The sequence below is a fragment of the Python bivittatus genome, unplaced genomic scaffold (assembly GCF_059951505.1).
Source record: "Python bivittatus isolate LINGU-HERP-01145 unplaced genomic scaffold, Pbiv_v1 ctg000580_np1212, whole genome shotgun sequence".
NCBI classification, from domain to species: Eukaryota; Metazoa; Chordata; class Lepidosauria; order Squamata; family Pythonidae; genus Python; species Python bivittatus.
In genome coordinates, this window is record NW_028277087.1 from 9,111,932 (window position 1) to 9,130,016 (window position 18,085).

The 18,085-nt window shown below is 40.6% G+C and overlaps 1 protein-coding gene across 2 annotated transcripts in view; it reads right to left on the reverse strand.

Moving 5' to 3' along the window:
- ARID3A (AT-rich interaction domain 3A) overlaps positions 1-18,085 on the reverse strand; it is a 75,556-nt gene that overhangs the window by 14,040 nt on the left and 43,431 nt on the right. For both annotated transcript variants that reach the window (XM_088149537.1, XM_088149538.1), the window contains exons 4-5: positions 14,990-15,062; positions 4,448-4,631 (exon numbers count right to left, since the gene is read on the reverse strand). In XM_088149537.1, coding sequence (XP_088005663.1) covers positions 4,448-4,631; positions 14,990-15,062 — 257 coding nt within the window. The remainder of the gene's footprint in view (positions 1-4,447; positions 4,632-14,989; positions 15,063-18,085) is intronic.

The following is an 18,085-nucleotide window of genomic DNA, read 5'->3' on the forward strand; positions in this document are numbered from 1 at the left end:
TCTGCTTTTTAATATGCTATCTAGGTTTGCCATAGCTTTCCTCCCAAGGAGCAAGCGTCTTTTAATTTCATGCGAAATTATCCGTCTGCAGTGATCTTGGAGCCCAAATAAATGAAGTCTGTTACTGCTTCCATTTCTACCCCTTCTATTCGCCAGGAATTGATGGGTCCAGATGCCATGATCTTAGTTTTTTTAATGTTGAGTTTCAAGCCAGCTTTCGCACTCTCCTCCTTCACCCTCATCAAGAGGCCCTTTAGTTCTTCTTCACTTTCTGCCATTAGGGTGGTATTGTCTGCATATCTGAGGTTATTGATGATTCTCCCTGCAATCTTAATTCCGGCTTGTGATTCTTCCAACCTGGCATTTCTCATGATGTACTCTGCATATAGGTTAAATAAGCAGGGTGACAGTATACAGCCTTGTCGTACTCCTTTCCCTATTTTGAACCAATCGGTTGTTCCGTGACTGGTTCTAACTGTTGCTTCTTGGCCCACATACAGATTTCTCAGGAGACAGGTAAGATGGTCTGGTACCCCCATCTCTTTAAGAATTTGCCAGAGTTTGTTGTGATCCACACAATCAAAGGCTTTTGCATAGTCAACGAAGCAGAAGTAGATATTTTTCTGGAACTCTCGTGCTTTCTCCATGATCCAGCGAATGTTGGCGATTTGATCTCTAGTTCCTCTGCCTCTTCGAAACCCAGCTTGTACATCCGGTAGTTCTCGGTTCACATACTGCTGAAGCCTAGCTTGTAGGATTTTGAGCATAACCTTGCTAGCATGTGAAATGAGTGCAATTGTGCGATAGTTTGAGCATTCTTTGGCATTGCCCTTCTTTGGAATTGGAACGTAAACTGACCTTTTCCAATCCCGTGGCCACTGTTGCGTTTTCCAAACTTGCTGGCATATTGAGTGCAGCACTTTAACAGCATCATCTTTTAGTATTTTAAATAACTCAGCTGGAATACTGTCATCTCCACTAGCTTTGTTGTTAGCAATGCTTCCTAAGGCCCACTTGACTTCACTCTCTAGGATGTCTGGCTCAAGGTCAGTGACCACACAGCATGGACATCAGGAACATTAAGATCTTTCTTGTATAGTTCTTCTGTGTATTCTTGCCACCTCTTCTTAATCTCTTCTGCTTCTGTTAGGTCCCTGCCTTTTTTGTCCTTTATCATGCCCATCTTTGCACTAAACGTTCCTTTGATATCTCCAATTTTCTTGAAGAGATCTCTAGTCTTCCCCATTCTATTGTTTTCCTCAATTTCTTTGCACTGTTCATTTAAGAAGGCCTTCTTATCTCTCCTTGCTATTCTCTGGAAATCTGCATTCAGTTGCTTATATCTTTCCCTTTCACCCTTGCTTTTCACATTCCTTCTTTCCACAGCTATTTGTAATGCCTCATCAGACAGCCATTTTGCTTTCTTGCATTTCTTTTTCCTTGGGATGGTTTTAGTTGCTGCCTCCTGTACAATGTTACAGACCTCCGTCCATAGTTCTTCAGGCACTCTGTCTACCAAATCTAACCCTCTAAATCTATTCATCACCTTCACTGTGTACTCACAAGGAATATGATCTAAGTCATACCTGAGTGGTCTAGTGGTTTTCCCTACATTCTTCAATTTAAGCCTAAATTTTGCAGTAAGAAGCTCATGTTCTGAGCCACAGTCAGCTCCTGGTCTTGTTTTTGCTGTCTGTATAGAGCTTCTCCATCTTTGGCTGCAAAGTATATAATCAGTCTGGTTTCGGTAGTGACCATCTGGTGATGTCCATGTGTAGAGTCGTCTCTTGTGTTGTTGGAAAAGAGTGTTTGCTATGACCAGCTTGTTCTCTTGACAGAATTCTATTAGCCTTTGCCCTGCTTCATTTTGTGCTCCAAGGCCAAACTTGCCTGTTATTCCAATTACTCCTTGACTTCCTACTTTAGCATTCCAATCCCCTATGATGAAAAGGACATCTTTTTTTGGTGCTAGTTCTAGAAGGTGTTGTAGGTCTTCATAGAACCGGTCAACTTCAGCTTTTTCGGCATCAGTGGTTGGGGCATAGACTTGGATTACTGTGATGTTGAATGGTTTGCCTTGGATACGCACTGAGATCATTCTGTCGTTTTTGAGGTTGTACCCCATTACTGCCTTTCCCACTCTCTTATTCACTATGAGTGCAACTCCATTTCTTCTAAGGGTTTCTTGGCCACAGTAGTAGATATAATGGTTACCTGAATTAAATTCACCCATTCCTGTCCATTTCAATTCGCTGATTCCCAAGATGTCGACGTTCAATCTTGTCATCTCATGTTTGACCACATCCAGCTTGCCTTGGTTCATAGATCTTACATTCCAGGTGCCTATACAATATTGTTCTTTACAGCATCAGACCTTCTTTTCGCTTCCAGATACATCCACAGCTGAATGTCCTTTCGGCTTTGGCCCAGCCGCTTCACTCTTTCTGGAGCTACTTGGAAATGCCCTCCGCTCTTCCCCAGTAGCATATTGGACACCTTCCGACCTGAGGGGCTCATCTTCCAGCGTCGTATCTTTTAGCCTTCTGACACTGTCCATGGGGTTTTCTTGGCAAGGATACTGGAGTGGGTTGCCATTTCCTTCTCCAGTGGACCACATTTTGTCAGAACTCTCTGTCATGACCTGTCCGTCTTGGGTGGCCCTACACGGTATAGCTCATGGCTTCACTGAGTTACGCAAGCCCCTTCGCCACGACAAGGCAGTGATCCATGAAGGAGCTATCCTCAAGAGTCTTCTCCAATTTTTTATTTACAATGATTATATTTAAACTGTTACTTTGTATTGTTAATTTAGATACAATTGAAAAGTTTTGATAAGGCTTTGAAAGTAAAAAAAACAACAACTAATCACTTAATAAAGGCATTAAAACAACCCCACCACATGCATTTCAGTCAAGAGCAGAGCAATCCAGCTGGGTTGGGGGAGAAGAATCAGTGGTGAGTAAATTATACATTCCAAATCAAGGAAAATGTCACCCTCCAAAGCTACCTCCTTCTGGCTGTGGAAATCTCTGATTCCATAGCACAATGTTTCCAATACTGGCTGGGGAATTCTGGGAGTTGTGGTCCCCACTATTCTGGAAAATTCCAATTGGGGGAAGGCTTCCATTAATATTAATGCCACCAAAAAAGGACAGATTGGAAATGCTTTGGAACTGCTATATCTTCATTTTCCTGATTTTGTTTCCAAAATTAAAGAAAATAATGGTAATCCTGGAGCTAGCAGATTTATTCCCCCCTCCCCCCTTCAAAATATTTCTCCTTCAACTTTTGCCCTTCTGGTACATCTGACCAATTCTGATTTGCTGATTCCTCTGCCATGGATTTACAGTCTTCACTGAAATGCTATGTAACATTCATAGCCATGCTAATAAGGAACCTTGTTGTTTTAACAAGACTTTAAGATTCCCATTCCATCCCACTGGCTTTTCTGCCTTTTTACTTTTTTCTAAAGATAGCAAGACTGACAGTATGGAGGTGTCTGATTTTCATTGTTCTGGAAGCTATTCTGGGAGCCTATTAAACTGAGGAGTGCCTCAAATAAATATTTTAGATCAAAATTCCCTGTTTACCAGACGCTCAGGTTAATATGCTACGAAATCCAGAAATTTCCTTTTCCAAGATCCGCATTAATGGTGAAAAAATGTTGGTGTTTTTCTTTTAAAGGCTCCCAGCTTTTAAAAAGTTAATAGCTCTCCTCCCACTTCTCCCCCCATCCCAAATCCCTTTCCGCCACCTGGTTTTCTGAATTCCAGAGTAATTAACTTTAGTGTTGATTAGGGTGGATGAAAAGATGGGGGAAGGGAACTGAAAGAAGTCAGAGAGAGAGAGGAAAGACGGACCAAGGTGGAAGCTTCTATTCTGATTCAACTTCACAAAATATGGTAATGGTTATCAAGATACACTTATTCCTAAACCCCTTTAATGTACTAGAACTGGTCACTTTTCTACATAGATTTAAATTCTGGGGGAAAAAAAGATTAAATCTGGTCTTCCCTACAGGCTGCAATCTGACGGGCAAGCATTCCCAGCCTGGTGCCATCCACATATATTGAACACAACTCCCACTATCTCAAATCAGCACGGCCATTCCCCAGACTGGGGAACTTCCAGCCGGTCAGTTTCACTGGGTAACAGGGAGTAGTCTTTTTCTTACTGGAGGGAGTGGGAGATCCTCCCACCACTCTCTCCATTCATTCTTGTATAGTTTCATGCATGTTGCAGACCTTACTCTTTCAGTCATTTTTCCACTAAAACAAATGCTTACTCTTTCCCTGTACAAATATTGCTCCATAAAAGCCTCACCCACCCTTTTCTGCACCTTTTAATCTTTCAGATTTCCCCAACTTGGGGTCCTCCCAATGTGTTTAAATTATAATTCCAAGCCAGACTGGGGAAGACTCCTCCCGAACATCCTTCTGTGACTTACTGAGTGCGCAGTGTGAAGGCAGCGCTGGTGATGGAGGTGGGTAAGTTCAGACCCTTGGTGATCTCCCTCCACAGCTTCTTGTTGATCACTTCCACCAAGCCTCCCTTCTCAGTCACCAGAACGTAGAGCATATAAAGATCCAACACCTGCTTGGCCATAATAGGGATTCGGTTCACAGGGGTCCCTGGAAACAGAGGAAAAAGCGTTGGGCCAGGCAGCAATCACCATGCTGGTGACTTCAGGTTTCAGCCAGGATCCAGATTTTTATTTGTTAAATGGTTTTCTCCTGATAACGGCATTTGTGTACCATTTCTGCTTCTCTGAGGTACTTTGCATGCAGTACTTAAGTTGGAAGAATACAGAAAATAACTCTGAAAGGTAAACCATTATTATTATGCCCATATTGCAGCTTAGCGGAATGAAGAACACATTAATGAAAGGCTACCAAAGCAACTCATGGGAGAGGTAAAATTCAAACCAGGGATTTCTTCTCTGGAATGCAGTTCAGAAGTAGCTCCCTTAAGTTCGCTGAGGTTAAAACTGTGTTGATGTTGAACAATGTCAGCCAGGCAAAATTGCCATAATTGATGGCACAGGTTTCAACCTTGTATCCTAGAGATAATTCAGAAGCCCTGTGGTGGTGAACACTATGTCCTCAAAGCCCTCTAGATACTTTTAATAAGATTTGCTTTTCCTAATGCATGTTGCTTAGAAACAGTGTTGGACAGGACAGCTAACCCTTCACAGATTCTCCCTCTGTTCCACTAACTCAGCCTCCAATTCCAGTACAAGCCAGTAGCCTCAGAGACACCCAAGTATTTATAATTCCAGACTTGCCTTGGAATGCAAAAAAATACATACTAAAAATAAGGGGGGGGGGTACAAGGGAGGAAGGACTAGAGGGAAAGGATGTACTTCTAGCAGCCTGTACTCGCCTGCAATCTTGCAAACTATCTGCAATGCAGCTATGCACACTTTATTAATACTCCTTTCTAAAATAAAATCACAGATCTTACTGTCCATACCAAAGTAGATGCCACTCTTTTCCACAGCACATGTGGACCTCTGAGACACTTGGCTTGCCTTACACTATTTTGAAAAGGCTGTTTCATTTAAATCCGTCCTCAGCAACTGCTCAGTAGAAACAGGAACCTCTGCTATCTCCATGTTTGGGATTTTTCTTCAAGTGTTACTAGGCTGAGCAGCCTCCAGGTTCCTATGATGTTCAATGCGTTTATCAGCAGTATCTTTTGCTTAGTCTGCATTTATTTAAGCCATAATGATAAAGAAAAAAAATGTTCCAAGAACAACCCACACTGAGCAACAAGCAGGAATAGGTGAACTCCGCAGATTTCTGAAACTATGCAAGTTACAAAACTTGTTTCATGCCTTAAATTTAAGGACCGGCATTGGCCTGGGGGGCTTTGAAGCCTTGCCAACGAACTTTGATATTACTCAACCCTTTCTTCTCCCTTCATCTTATCCATGCTTTCAAGCATTCATGAAGCCCAGGCACATACTTTTTAAAAACTGATGTACTGTAAAGTCTGTGGGGGAAACTAAAGGCTGAACCCTCACGTAACCTTTTATAGCTGAGTTAACCCTATTTTTTTGGACAAATTCCTATGCAATCAGTTTTGGATTACAGGATGACTGTGCAGAATAGGAAGAGACCACTTTCCATGGATCCAGAAGGTTTTCTGGTCTTTAAGAGATTTTCTATCCAATTAGACAATAGCCTGACAAAGACCCTAGTCCAGCTCAGCAGCACACAATGTTTTGTGTAGTATGCCAAGGGCCACACTCCAAAAGTGAATGGGGCCAGGATCTGGTTAGGAGGAGGGGCAGAATTTTAAGGGATGAGATGGATGCTTAAATCCCTCTGAAGTATAAGGCATTGATGTTGTCCTTGGAAGCACCTGGTCCCAATAATTGATGTTGTCCTTGGAAGCAAGTGGTCCCAATAATTCTGAAATGGGGGGAAGGGGATGCTGATAGGTCTCATGCTCTGAGGGTAGACAAACTGCTTGGAAAACTAAGATTCATCACCTTCTCTTTGGATTCTTGGTTACTATGGCTTGTTGGGCCTCTAAGGACAACTGAAGTGAGGAATTTCTCACTAAAGGATGGAGATGCCATGTTTTAAATGCATTAGCCATCAAATTGTTTAGGAAAAGGCCAAATTTGGATTCTAGGGCTTTGGAAAATGATCACATTCATGCTCCCAATGGTCATGGTAGAGGGATGATGGGTACCGTAATCTAATACATCCATCAGGTACCAGGTTGGAAATGACTACCTCTAAACAATTTCAGACCATGAAACCTGAGAGACAGTATGGTTTATCTGGAGATTGTCCTAGGTCCTTAACTCACCAGATAGGAGAAAGCCCAGTGCAATGCAGTGGTTAAGTTGTTAGACTGGAGAAGGCCAGGTTCTTTCCCCATTCAATTTCATGGGAGACTCTGGATCAGTCACCTATCCCACAGGACGGTTGTTGTGATGATAAAATAAGAAGTGCTTCCTTAAGCTCTTTGAGAAAAGGCTGGATACAAATGCAAAAATAAATGCCTGCAATTATAAAAGTGGGCCTGATCCTTAGGATTAACCATGGGGCTCTGCTCTCTTCCAAACCACTGAAGGCTGTGAAAATGGAAAGGATCAGTGACAAGGCTTTCTTTTGTGATCCCTCTACATTTTTGGAAACCTTTGCTATGGGAAATGAGTTGTTACCACTACCATCACCAGCTGGCCTGTAAGATGTTAAACACTTATATACTGTGTTTTAAAACAAAGGCTCTATTTATTGCTGCCATACTCTCCTTTTTTTAGAAGGAAAAAATATATATATTGAATGTTATTGTTTGCTGTCATTTATCAGCTTTGTGGTGGTTCTACTCAGCAAAGGGGATTTAGCTGAATGGATTTTTTAAAGACCACATCAGCAGGATTGCAGTGTATATCTCCAAATAGTCAGGATTTCAAGAGTTTTAGGGATGTATCACATGGATGTGACAGGCTATCCCAGACTACAGGCACAGCAATTGGGGGCCAGAATGATCTGGCCTCTTTAAGCTGCCTGATCATCCCGGGAGGGGGGGCCACGGGGAGTGCTGCTTCATGGATAGCAGAGAGGGGAAGACCCAGCACCCTCCCATGAGACAGGCAAAGCAAGAAAAGTACAGAAGGCACAACCGTCTTTCAGAACATTTTGTTTGCTTCTCATTCCCATCTCTTTCCCTTTTAATTGATTTCTCCTTTTATTGATTTATTGCTTCCTTAAAACGAAAAGGAACAATTTTGAACAGGAAAAAAAAAAAGGGAAGAAAAACACCTTATTGTGTAGCATAGTTTTACTGCAGGAAGGCATGGCACATTTTCCGGGAGTAAAATCTGTTTGAGCCAGAGCAGCTGGGGCTCAAATCCTAGGAGGCATTTCTGAGTGAAGGAATTTCCTTCCTACTTCAGTCTGCAGAATGGGACCAGCAGCAGGGCTCCCCTCCATGACTGCTAGGAAACACACGGGCAGAGAGAAATCCGGCCACCACCCTCTCACCAGGAGAAGAGGCATCTGAGAATTCTCACATTTGCAAAAGGCACCCAAAATAAAAAGAGTTGCTTTTAGAGTTGATTCTACCTCCCCCCTCCTGCCACACCATCAGCTTTCTAGAAAACTCCCCTAACTGGTTTTGTGCTTGTTCTGCTACCACCACCTAGATTTACATTTGCTGATCACTTAGCTGGCCCTACATGCTTACAGGTAGAAAAAGGCAAGATTTCACTGAAAAAGGAAAGAGCTATGTAGAGCTCACTAAACTGAGCTGCTTGTGCAGGTGCAGAAAACTATTTTATACACTGCTTTCCTGTACAAAAATGAAGACAGTCACAAAGTGCAGGTCCCAATGCTAAAGATGATGGATGTAACATTTCAGTATTCTGATTCCAATATTATACTATGTAGTTTGTCTGGTTTGGGCTTGGTGTGTTGCATAAACCCAAACAATTATAGTTCATTCACTAAGGCATCATTAAATCCTGGCTTAAAACAATGGCTGGGTTCACACAACATATTAAACCCAGGTTAACAAAACTCCATTTGCTATCTTCATATAACACGTTACAACTAAGTAGATTGACTTAAATGTGCCTTTAACAGGATGGCCTTCCCCACGTTAAGTGAATGGAGCCAAAAAAACAAATAAGCCTATTTATTTATTTATTTATTTATTGAAATGTATATGCCTGACACAGATTCTGCGCAGTATTAGCTATTAGCGTAATCTAGTGTGTTTTGTGACCCAAGGCAATAGCTGGTGAAGGTATTTCTGGTGTTAGTGTTGCTATTTGTAAAAGCAACTTATTTCTGTCATTGGGGTTGTCTGGAAGAAGCAACCTTGGGGCTGCTTAGTAACTCAGTGAGCCAGGATTTTCTCAGTTTGGTAGTTTCCCAGTAGGTTGGTCTATAATTTCAATCATCTCCAGCCAGTACTTTCCTTGATGGATTACACCAGAGGAAATGGAAATTGGGGTCCAGTGCCTGCAGAGGATGCTATGATGAGGAAAGCTGGCCTAAGCCTTATGTCTAGGCTAGCACTGCGCTAAATAAGTGTTACTTGTTTTTGTTTTGCCCAGTTTGCCAAACAACCCATAGCAGCTTGGCTCATACATCACGCTGTGCCATAAACCATAATACACAAAGTGCAATTACTATATTTATACCTATGACAAAACCAATCAAACTATCTTATGGCTTATGAACCCAGCTTACATCATCACCAATCTCCAAATCAGTGGATTTTGTATATTCAGTGAGGGTAAAGATACCTTCACTTAGAAATGGTTTTGATAGGGAAGTGGTATATCAACTGAATAAATGCAAGTTATTTATTCTGTCCCACTAATACATCTAAACTGTATGATGCAAGTTGCATGGATGAAAACACCTCTTGCTTTGGGATATGGGAGGTGCTGGTACACAGAATGCCCAGATTTGCAGGTACTTGTGGCCTGCAAGCTGGTACACTGCAGCATTTGCTCTTGGGTAACTCAGAGCACTGGGTGCTCTGGAATCATCACGGTCATTCCTCTTCTTTCGGCGGGATTTAAACTGCACCACTGCTATATCCTCCAGGAATTCCAGCCATTTAGCTTAGTGCTCCTTTCCTGCTTCGAAAACATGTTGACAACTGTTCATGCAGCCATTCTGTGTGTCCCCCCAACCACCCCCTGGGTATGCCCCTCCCTTTCCCCATCACACACAGCTCAGGACATACTAGGCCACCTCACCATTGTTTGCTTAGATGGCTTGGTGCTGGGTGGGCGAGCTCCTCAAAGGATATTAAGCCTCCAAAAAACATCCCTGCAATTTCCTTTCCCTGCTCTCCCACCTCCTTTTGTGACTTCTTACATTCCACACAAAGAACCCCCCCTCCCCCACTTTCTCCGGGCTGGCCAAGGCCATCTGCTTCCCCCTCATCCCAACCAGATTCCTTGACTTAGGGCAAATCTTTCCCCTCCCTGCCTTTGTCAACAGACTGAGAATCCTTCTGCTGGCATTACCAGCTACATTTTGTTGATCAGCTCATCTAGGATCTATCAGGTAACAGGGAATGTATTCAGGCATTTTTTGGCTTGGATTATACACTGCACTTTGGTGTGAGGTGTTCTCTGCAAACGTAGCCACTGTGGCTTATAAACCAAGGTTAATGGTCTAGGTTATGCAAAGGAAGTTACTATGGCTTGTTCAACAAGCAGAGCTGTTAGTACTGGATGGCCCAGATCTTTTTTTCAAAGTCTAAAAACCACCAAGGATCACACCATCAAATAGCTGAGAGCAAATTACTGAATAATGAGGGCACAATAATTTTTTTTTTAAATGAAATAGGTATGTTAAAGGCTTAACCCATCTATTTTACTACATCTCACCAACAGGGGAAAACAAATCTAACTTCACCTTTTCCACTGATAATCCTGTTATGACCCCAGTAATCCTAAAATGATTATGTGCCATCTAGTCAATGTCAACTCTTAGCATGTAGATAGATTTTCTGTGAAGCAAATTTTAAAGAATGAGGCGCATAGCAGCAAAATAAATAAAGAACTGTTTGTTCCTGACTTAGCACCATGTCTGAATGCAGCTCACTGAAGAGTCTTTGTAATATCACCAGCATACTCAGCTCTGAAATTCCCAGGCCATATTTTGCAATGGACATTAAAGTACAGAGAAGTTTCTAGCAGAAGATGAGGAAGAAGCCTTGCTTTAAAATGATGCTTAGTTCCAACAGCTGCCCTGCCCAATCAGATCCTCTCCTCTTCCCTCCCCTCTCTGCTCTTGACCCAATTCTCTTGAGCCTCATCGGGTTCAAAGTTTAAGGAGCCCTATCACTTTACATGTTCTTAACACTAATAAGAATAATAACAGGTTTCTCTAATTGGAATAACACATGTAGGCTATACTCATGACAACAACTAAGCAGTGGTGATGAAACAAGGAGGGGAGACCCAGTGAAGTCCCAGACTTGCTTCAGGCGCACCTACAACAGTGTACTACAACCAGGTGTTTTTCAACTCCCATTATCCCCTGCAGGCAAAGCCTTTTGGCTATGCCTTCTAGCAATTCTGGGATTCAACACACCTGGAGGGCATCAGGATAGAGAACATTATTGGATTCCAATAATGGTACTTCCTTTACTACTGGCACTCACCTGGGAGACAATTTTCTCTCCAACTAACTTGGTACCTCTATTTACACATAATTTGAAAAAACAGAACTATACTTAGCATTCATTTAAAATTCAACTTTCCAGATCTGTGAGCAAAAAGCCCCTACCTCTCTTGACGTCTTCTGTATTCTCTCTGTCTCACATGCCCAAGGGGCCCCTATCTTCCAATTAGTGCTGGAGCCAGCTGCAAGCCATTGCTGGCATTTATATTTTCAAAGGCACAGGGACCGTTATGTCTTCCAGCATGCCTTGCTGCAACCAGAGACCTTTTTAAGATTAGGCCCAAACCTAATTTAATTAAGTCTGCAAAATGCTTCCTGTATCCTATCCCAAAGACTGTAACAAGCTGCAGATGAGGATTCTTTCCACTGGCCCTGCCACCTCCAATCATCCCCTTCCTTTAACATGTAGCCTGAAAATTGCTCATTATTTCTGGTCAGGAAAACTTGCTCATTATTTTTACAATCTTTCAAGGACAGCATTCCCCAACTTGCTGCTCTCCAAATGTCTTAGATTTACCACCTGACAGTATGGCCCTTAGATTTTCAAAAAGTCTTATACCGCTAATTGAATCAAAATGCCTACTTGCAATTTCTGAATACTTTCTCAATGTCCATCCTTTGTTCCTTCCCACAAATTCTCCAATTACATTGCTTAGTGCTTATATGTAGGATGCAGCATGAAGAATCCACCTAAGCTACTCAGGTTTTGCATTTTTGTATATCTAGCAGTTTCAAGAATTTAACGCTGAATCAGATTTCCCAGTTTTGAAAACTGTTATTAAGAAGAAACAGAACATATTATCAGAAAAGCTTGTTCTTAAATCTACAGAAATGTAGAATGAGGGAATACTGTATCTCAATCCTTTCCATGTAGCAGCACCTCACACTGAGTGTTCCTTCTCTCTGTTCACCAATTTGGGGATCTCTTTGAATTCTTCATTTCTTTGACTTCCAGGGAAGAAATGGCAAAGCGGAGCCAACGACCAGGGAAGAATGAAGAGCCAGAGAGTAGACCGGCTCTTCCTAATTCCTCTCCAGATAAGGAGAGGACATGAGATTGCCCACAGGTGCTCCAGACAGTTGTTCCTCAGAAGGAGACCACAAGACAAGAGTCTCTGGCAGGTTTACAGCTCTGGGAAATGAGGGAACACCATCTTTGCTCAAACCGCAGTCAGCACCTTTCAATGGACTACCGGGTTCGAATACTTCCTTTTCTAATCGCTTTTGGAAATTGCTTGTTAACGGCTTTTCAGATGAGACCCTTTTTTTAATAATAATTTTATTAAACATTACAATTAAGATAAAAACTAATACAAATTAAAAGAAAAAAAGAATAAAAAGAAAAAATAGATGGTGCAGAAAAATAAAATAGAAAAAATAATATAGTAAAGAAAAAGAAAAGAAAACATATAAAGAAATGACTTCCCCCTTCATCACAAGTATAAACAATTTTAGTAACTTAAAATCAACATTTTAATCACCCTTTTGCTTTTGATTTTGTAAAGTTACAAATGGACTAAGAGTCCAGATGGATTTGAAATAAGATTTTGGAATTAATTTTAAGAATCCTTCCCATGGAAAAATGCTTTTGTTTTGAATTCTCTTAAAAAAAAAAAACCATGATGAGACTTTGAAGGTTGGACACTAGAGGGAACCAGTATGAACTAAAGATTACAATTAAAGGAGAAGAACACTTAAATTTGGCTTACTAATACAGAATGGAGCAAAATATTTTAACATTGGCTATATTGAAGGATATTTTTGAACAATGGATCCAGAAGTTAATTTTAAGAGTGTCTGCCTCTATAGATAGACTGTGTTTAAAAGATATTATGGAAGAGGAACAAGTTTTACCAGACAAAAATGAGACTGATATGGAAAAAGATGCTACACTGGATACACAAATGAAACCGGCTGATATCTTAATAATTAAAAGGGATATACAAATAACAAACTCAAAGAGTGACCTGGATAACTTTCCTATACTGGATTTACAAAAGATACTTGTTAAAGCTTTGAAGAATTCTCTGAGAAGGGACAAAGAAAAAATGAAAAGAAATCAAGTTCTAAGACATTATTTGAAGGGACTAAAGATAAAGATTGTTAAAAGTAAAAGGAAAGAATATAAAGTTGGTTTATTTCATCAAGGTTAAAATAGATATGTTGCTATCTCTGGTAACCCTTAGTGGACTTTTGCTGACCAGGACTGAACAACATGGCTTTAAGGATTTGTTTATAGATAAGAGATGGGATATGGGAAGAAGAGATCATTTGTTGTATTTTAAGAGAAGGCGGTGAGCTACTAAAATAGTTTATACTTGTTGTGATGAAGGGGGAGGTCATTTCTTTATATATTTCTTTTCCTTTTCTTTACTATATTCTTATTTTTTCTTTCTTTTCTATCTTTGTTTTTTCTTTTTATTCTTTTATTTCTTTTAATTTGTATTAGTGTTTATCTTTTTAATTGTAATTCTTGATAAAATTACTATTAAAAAAACAATTCTTTATTTCTTTCACTAATCTAACCAGGTTCAAAACAATAAATTGGTGATTAGATGGTATGGTGAAGTTGCATTATTTCCATTTTAGAAAATAGAATTGAGACACAAAATTTGCTTCATGGTAGAATCTAGATTTTGGTCTGAAATTTAAGTGGAACAAGAACTGACTGGACACCAGAATAATTACAGAATGTAATTACAGAATTTACACAGAATGCAAGTCTTTATTTACAACATGCAATTTATATAAGCACAATTAGTGGCCAAGAGTGCAATGACACCAGACATTTTTCCGTAGCTGGGCATTCTTCCTACCAATAGCACAAATCCCAGCCTTTCTAAGGCTCTGTATGGTGAAAGTTCTCTACATTTCTGAGCAGTTAAAGTTTTTCTAAACATTCCATAATTCCTCACCAGCCGAATATGATCATTAGCATAGGCTCACTGTATTGACAAAGACCACAGCCTGCACTTATGCAAGGGAGAGGCCATTCAGACAACATACTAAGCCAGGCCATTTAAATTTTGTTTGCTTTATGAACCTTAGAATCTTGGAGAAAATGCAGGTAAGGCAGAGTGCAAAACTGGGCCTGTTCTAGCCACACCGTTTAAATTTTGATTTTGTTTCCCCACTGATTATACCCACCCCCTGGCCACCCTTACAGGTATACTGTAGGGAGAGGAAGAAATGGGGACAAAAAGAGAGGATCGCTAAGCCTTTCCCATTCAGCCAACAGCAGCTCTGATTGTAATTGAGCCACTCAATCAATCAATCAATCAATCAATCAATAAAAATTGAAACTCAACAACAACAACAACAACAAACAAAAACCTACCCATGTTGCCAGCCATCATACATATGTTAAAGATGCTGCCTAAGAGGGCTGCTCCTGGAACAACTGGGCCCCACCTTGGCTTCCTCAAGAGTCTGGTGCTGGATTACTGGCCAGTTACTTACTTACCACGGTTCAGATGAGAGTGGGTCAGCAGATGTATCAAGCACAAATTTATTCATCCATCCATCTGTGGTCAGTTCACTGCTCTTTTAACCTAAGTATTTTAACCGGCAGCATCTTCGTCAGGATCAAGAAGATGGAGGCCATTCCCATCTCTTCCATCTGATCTTTTAAATCTGGGAATCCAGGTTGGGGGGAACCTTCTACATGCAAAGCTACTTTCCTTCCCTAATACTGGAAGAGTCATCCGATTATGGATATGGGGGAATCTGCCACTCTCTCCTTCTCTCTGTCTCTGAATTTAGAAAGAGCTCTAAAAGATAATCTACAGCATGCCCTGTAAATAGGAAAGGACGCTCACCTCGTTTCTGCATAAAACTGAAGAGGTCATCCAGGAATTCCTTCCTTTTTGGATCTCCATCAAGTTCATATAACTGCAGCGAGAGATAGGAAAAAAAGAAAGAAAAAAATCAGGAGACAAAAATATAATTGTTTCAGATAGTTTTCTCCAACTTCTCCAATATGTCTTCTATAGTATGGACAAGCCCCATCATCACAGCACATTGAAGCAAGCACATAAGCAGGGCACCCAGGGGTAAATCTGTTGTTAAGAGCAGTTGCTATAAATGCTGCGGGAATGAAAACTAATCACAGATTTCATTCTTCTTGAGAATCATGTCTTTCTTTGTGGAAAATAACCCCATTAAGTTTCTAGGTTTCTATGTGCTTGTGTGCATGTACTGAGGGAGAGAGGGTTTTTTGAAAACAAACTGCACTCCCTGGCTTGGCTCAGAGGTTGCAGCAATTTAGCTAAGCCTCGACTCCTACTAAACTCCTTTTTCTAATGAGACATTCTGCAGCTATTACAAACTGCAAGGTCAGCAATTTGCAATGGCATGAGCAATGGAGTCACCAGGATAACAGCAGACAAACACGCACGAGGCACCCAGCCAATTTTCTAACCACTCTCGTCTGCTTTCTAGGACCTCCTCCTCCTCCTCTTTCCTCCCAGCCAACCGGCAAAGAGAAATCTGCTTTCTTTCAAGGGACAGCCAAAGTAACAGAATAAACAGGTCCCACTTTGTCCTCTGTTTGGTCCATTTTGGATATCTTGCATAGCTAGTTCTGTGAACCTCAGCAAAGACTACCCACAGGGCCTCATACTTTCAAATATTAGAAATTCCAACAAATAAAAGGCACCCCTCCCAGCCACTTAATCACAGAGTAGCTTGTTACTGTTTGATCAAAGCTACTATAAATTAACAGAAATGCCAGTCTAGATCAAACTCTTTAGTTAAGATGGAAACAGCTGCAAAGGTTTTGGAATAAACAATATCCATGCATATTCCTTCTCTTTTATTTGCTATGGAAGGAGTTAGCAATGTGATTATCTGTGGGGAATATGGCATTTGCAACATTCCTAGAGGGCACTTGTGGCATCCTGAAATCAAAGTATATTTTTAAAATATTGAAACACTTTATGGGATTGCCAAATCTCACAAAATTTCACTATTTTTCACTATATATCATGCAAGACTTCAGAAATCACACAAGATATGACTTAAATCCCAAATGTCTGGCAATCCTGTATGATTTCATCTTTTAAAAATTATTTAAACATTTGTTTTGGCTTTCAATAAGAAAAAGGATGCCAATCCCTTTGCTATAGCGTAATGATACTCATGTCCCTTTAAAAATCAGGAAATGCAAAATAATTTGGTTGAAAAGCATATCTTAGAAGAACCAACCAACCTTCTCTAAAGCATAAAGAAAACGCATCATCAGCAATAACGCTATATTGGAATATAAACCAATTCTGAAAAAGGTTTTCATTCACATACAGATGTATGCATGTTTTATCTGAACTCATGCCACATACAGATAATTTCTTATTTTGAAGTCCTAGCAAAAGTTCGCCAAGATGAACTGGAAGGAAATGTAGATCATATAAGAACTGAATGAGCTCAATCAGATCATCTCTTCCCTTTGTCCCATAATCCCACCCCCAGGTCCTGAAAACTGCAAAAAAGAAGGCCCAAATGATTGCCCTATCCACTTTGGATGGGGGTTGGGGCCCTAAAAGGGAGGCTGGTGGGCTCTAAGAGACTACCATTCCATACTTTTTGCATTCCTGGCCTATATTCTTCAGAGGTCTTGCTTACAATCCTGCATTCTCCCTAACTACCAAACACGCTAAATATTAGTCAGCTGGGGAAAATGAGAGATATAATCTGATGGATCCAGAGGAGGGCAAGATTGGAAGACATGCATTTAGGGTTTTAAAAAGTTTTCTTTCCAATTCAAAATTCTCTGGAAAACTCACATCACAACATAGGAGGGACAAATAAAAAGTGTGTGTGTGGGGGGGGGGGGATGCCAGCAATGAAAAAGCTGAATTTTAACATGGTCCAGGCTAGACTGAAGGATCTGTGTCTTGGAATACATGGGAGGCAATGTCATACAGCCAAAGAAATAAACAGAATCTGTTTTTCTGCCCTGGGTATTAATTCCATCTGCTACATTAGGAGTGTTAGAATTTTTTTATCACTGCAGGAATAGAACAAAAACAAAACAAAAAGACCTCTTGTTGGCTATTACAAGCCACTGTCAGTTTCACAGTCTGTATCAGAGCCATCTTTCTTTGATAGTTTTCAAACACAATGTGAAATTGAGAAAAAAGAAAAAAAAAATTGGACCACCTGCTGACAAGAAAAACATGCGTTCCATTACACGCCAACTAAATTGGAGCACATTTTTCCTTTGCATAAGCTGAGTGAGCAACTGCTTTGTCATTGGTATATCATATAGATCCTTTGGTGCAACAATTCCCTTCGCATGCAGGAATGCTCTGCCCCTGATGTGTAGAACATGTGTGCCCCACTGTTCTCAATTCCCAACTATTAATAGCCTTCAATCAGCAAGAATGTTCCTTGCTGGACCAGCTGCTGAGCTTGGATGGCCTCAACTTGTCCTCATCACACCACCCCACATAAATTTTGATGCTGCACATGGTTACAATCTTCAGTAGGTCCAATCTGTAGTACCCACCTCATCTGAAAAAATTAACTAGATAATTTCACTAGAATGTATCAGTGGAAAGATTCTCGGAGATTTGGAAAAAGACAGTAAAAATACTCATTATAGTGGAATATATTGTGTTAAATGAACTTAAAACCAGTTCCAAAATGTAATACGTTTCCATATTAATAACAGCAATGATAAAACAGACTGGTTCAGCAAATAAAGCAACAGATAGCAGAGAAGTTTTGTACCAAACAAAATGGAAAGTTTCCACCATCTGTAAGAACACAGCAAGAGCAGAGTACTAACACACACCAAGTTATGGAAATGAGATTTCCACAACTTGAATGCAAACATTTAGAAAGCCATCTCCCTTTCTGATCAATCCAGCCCCTGTGGATGGGACAAACAGGAGGGCCTCTGCACTCTGCCTGAA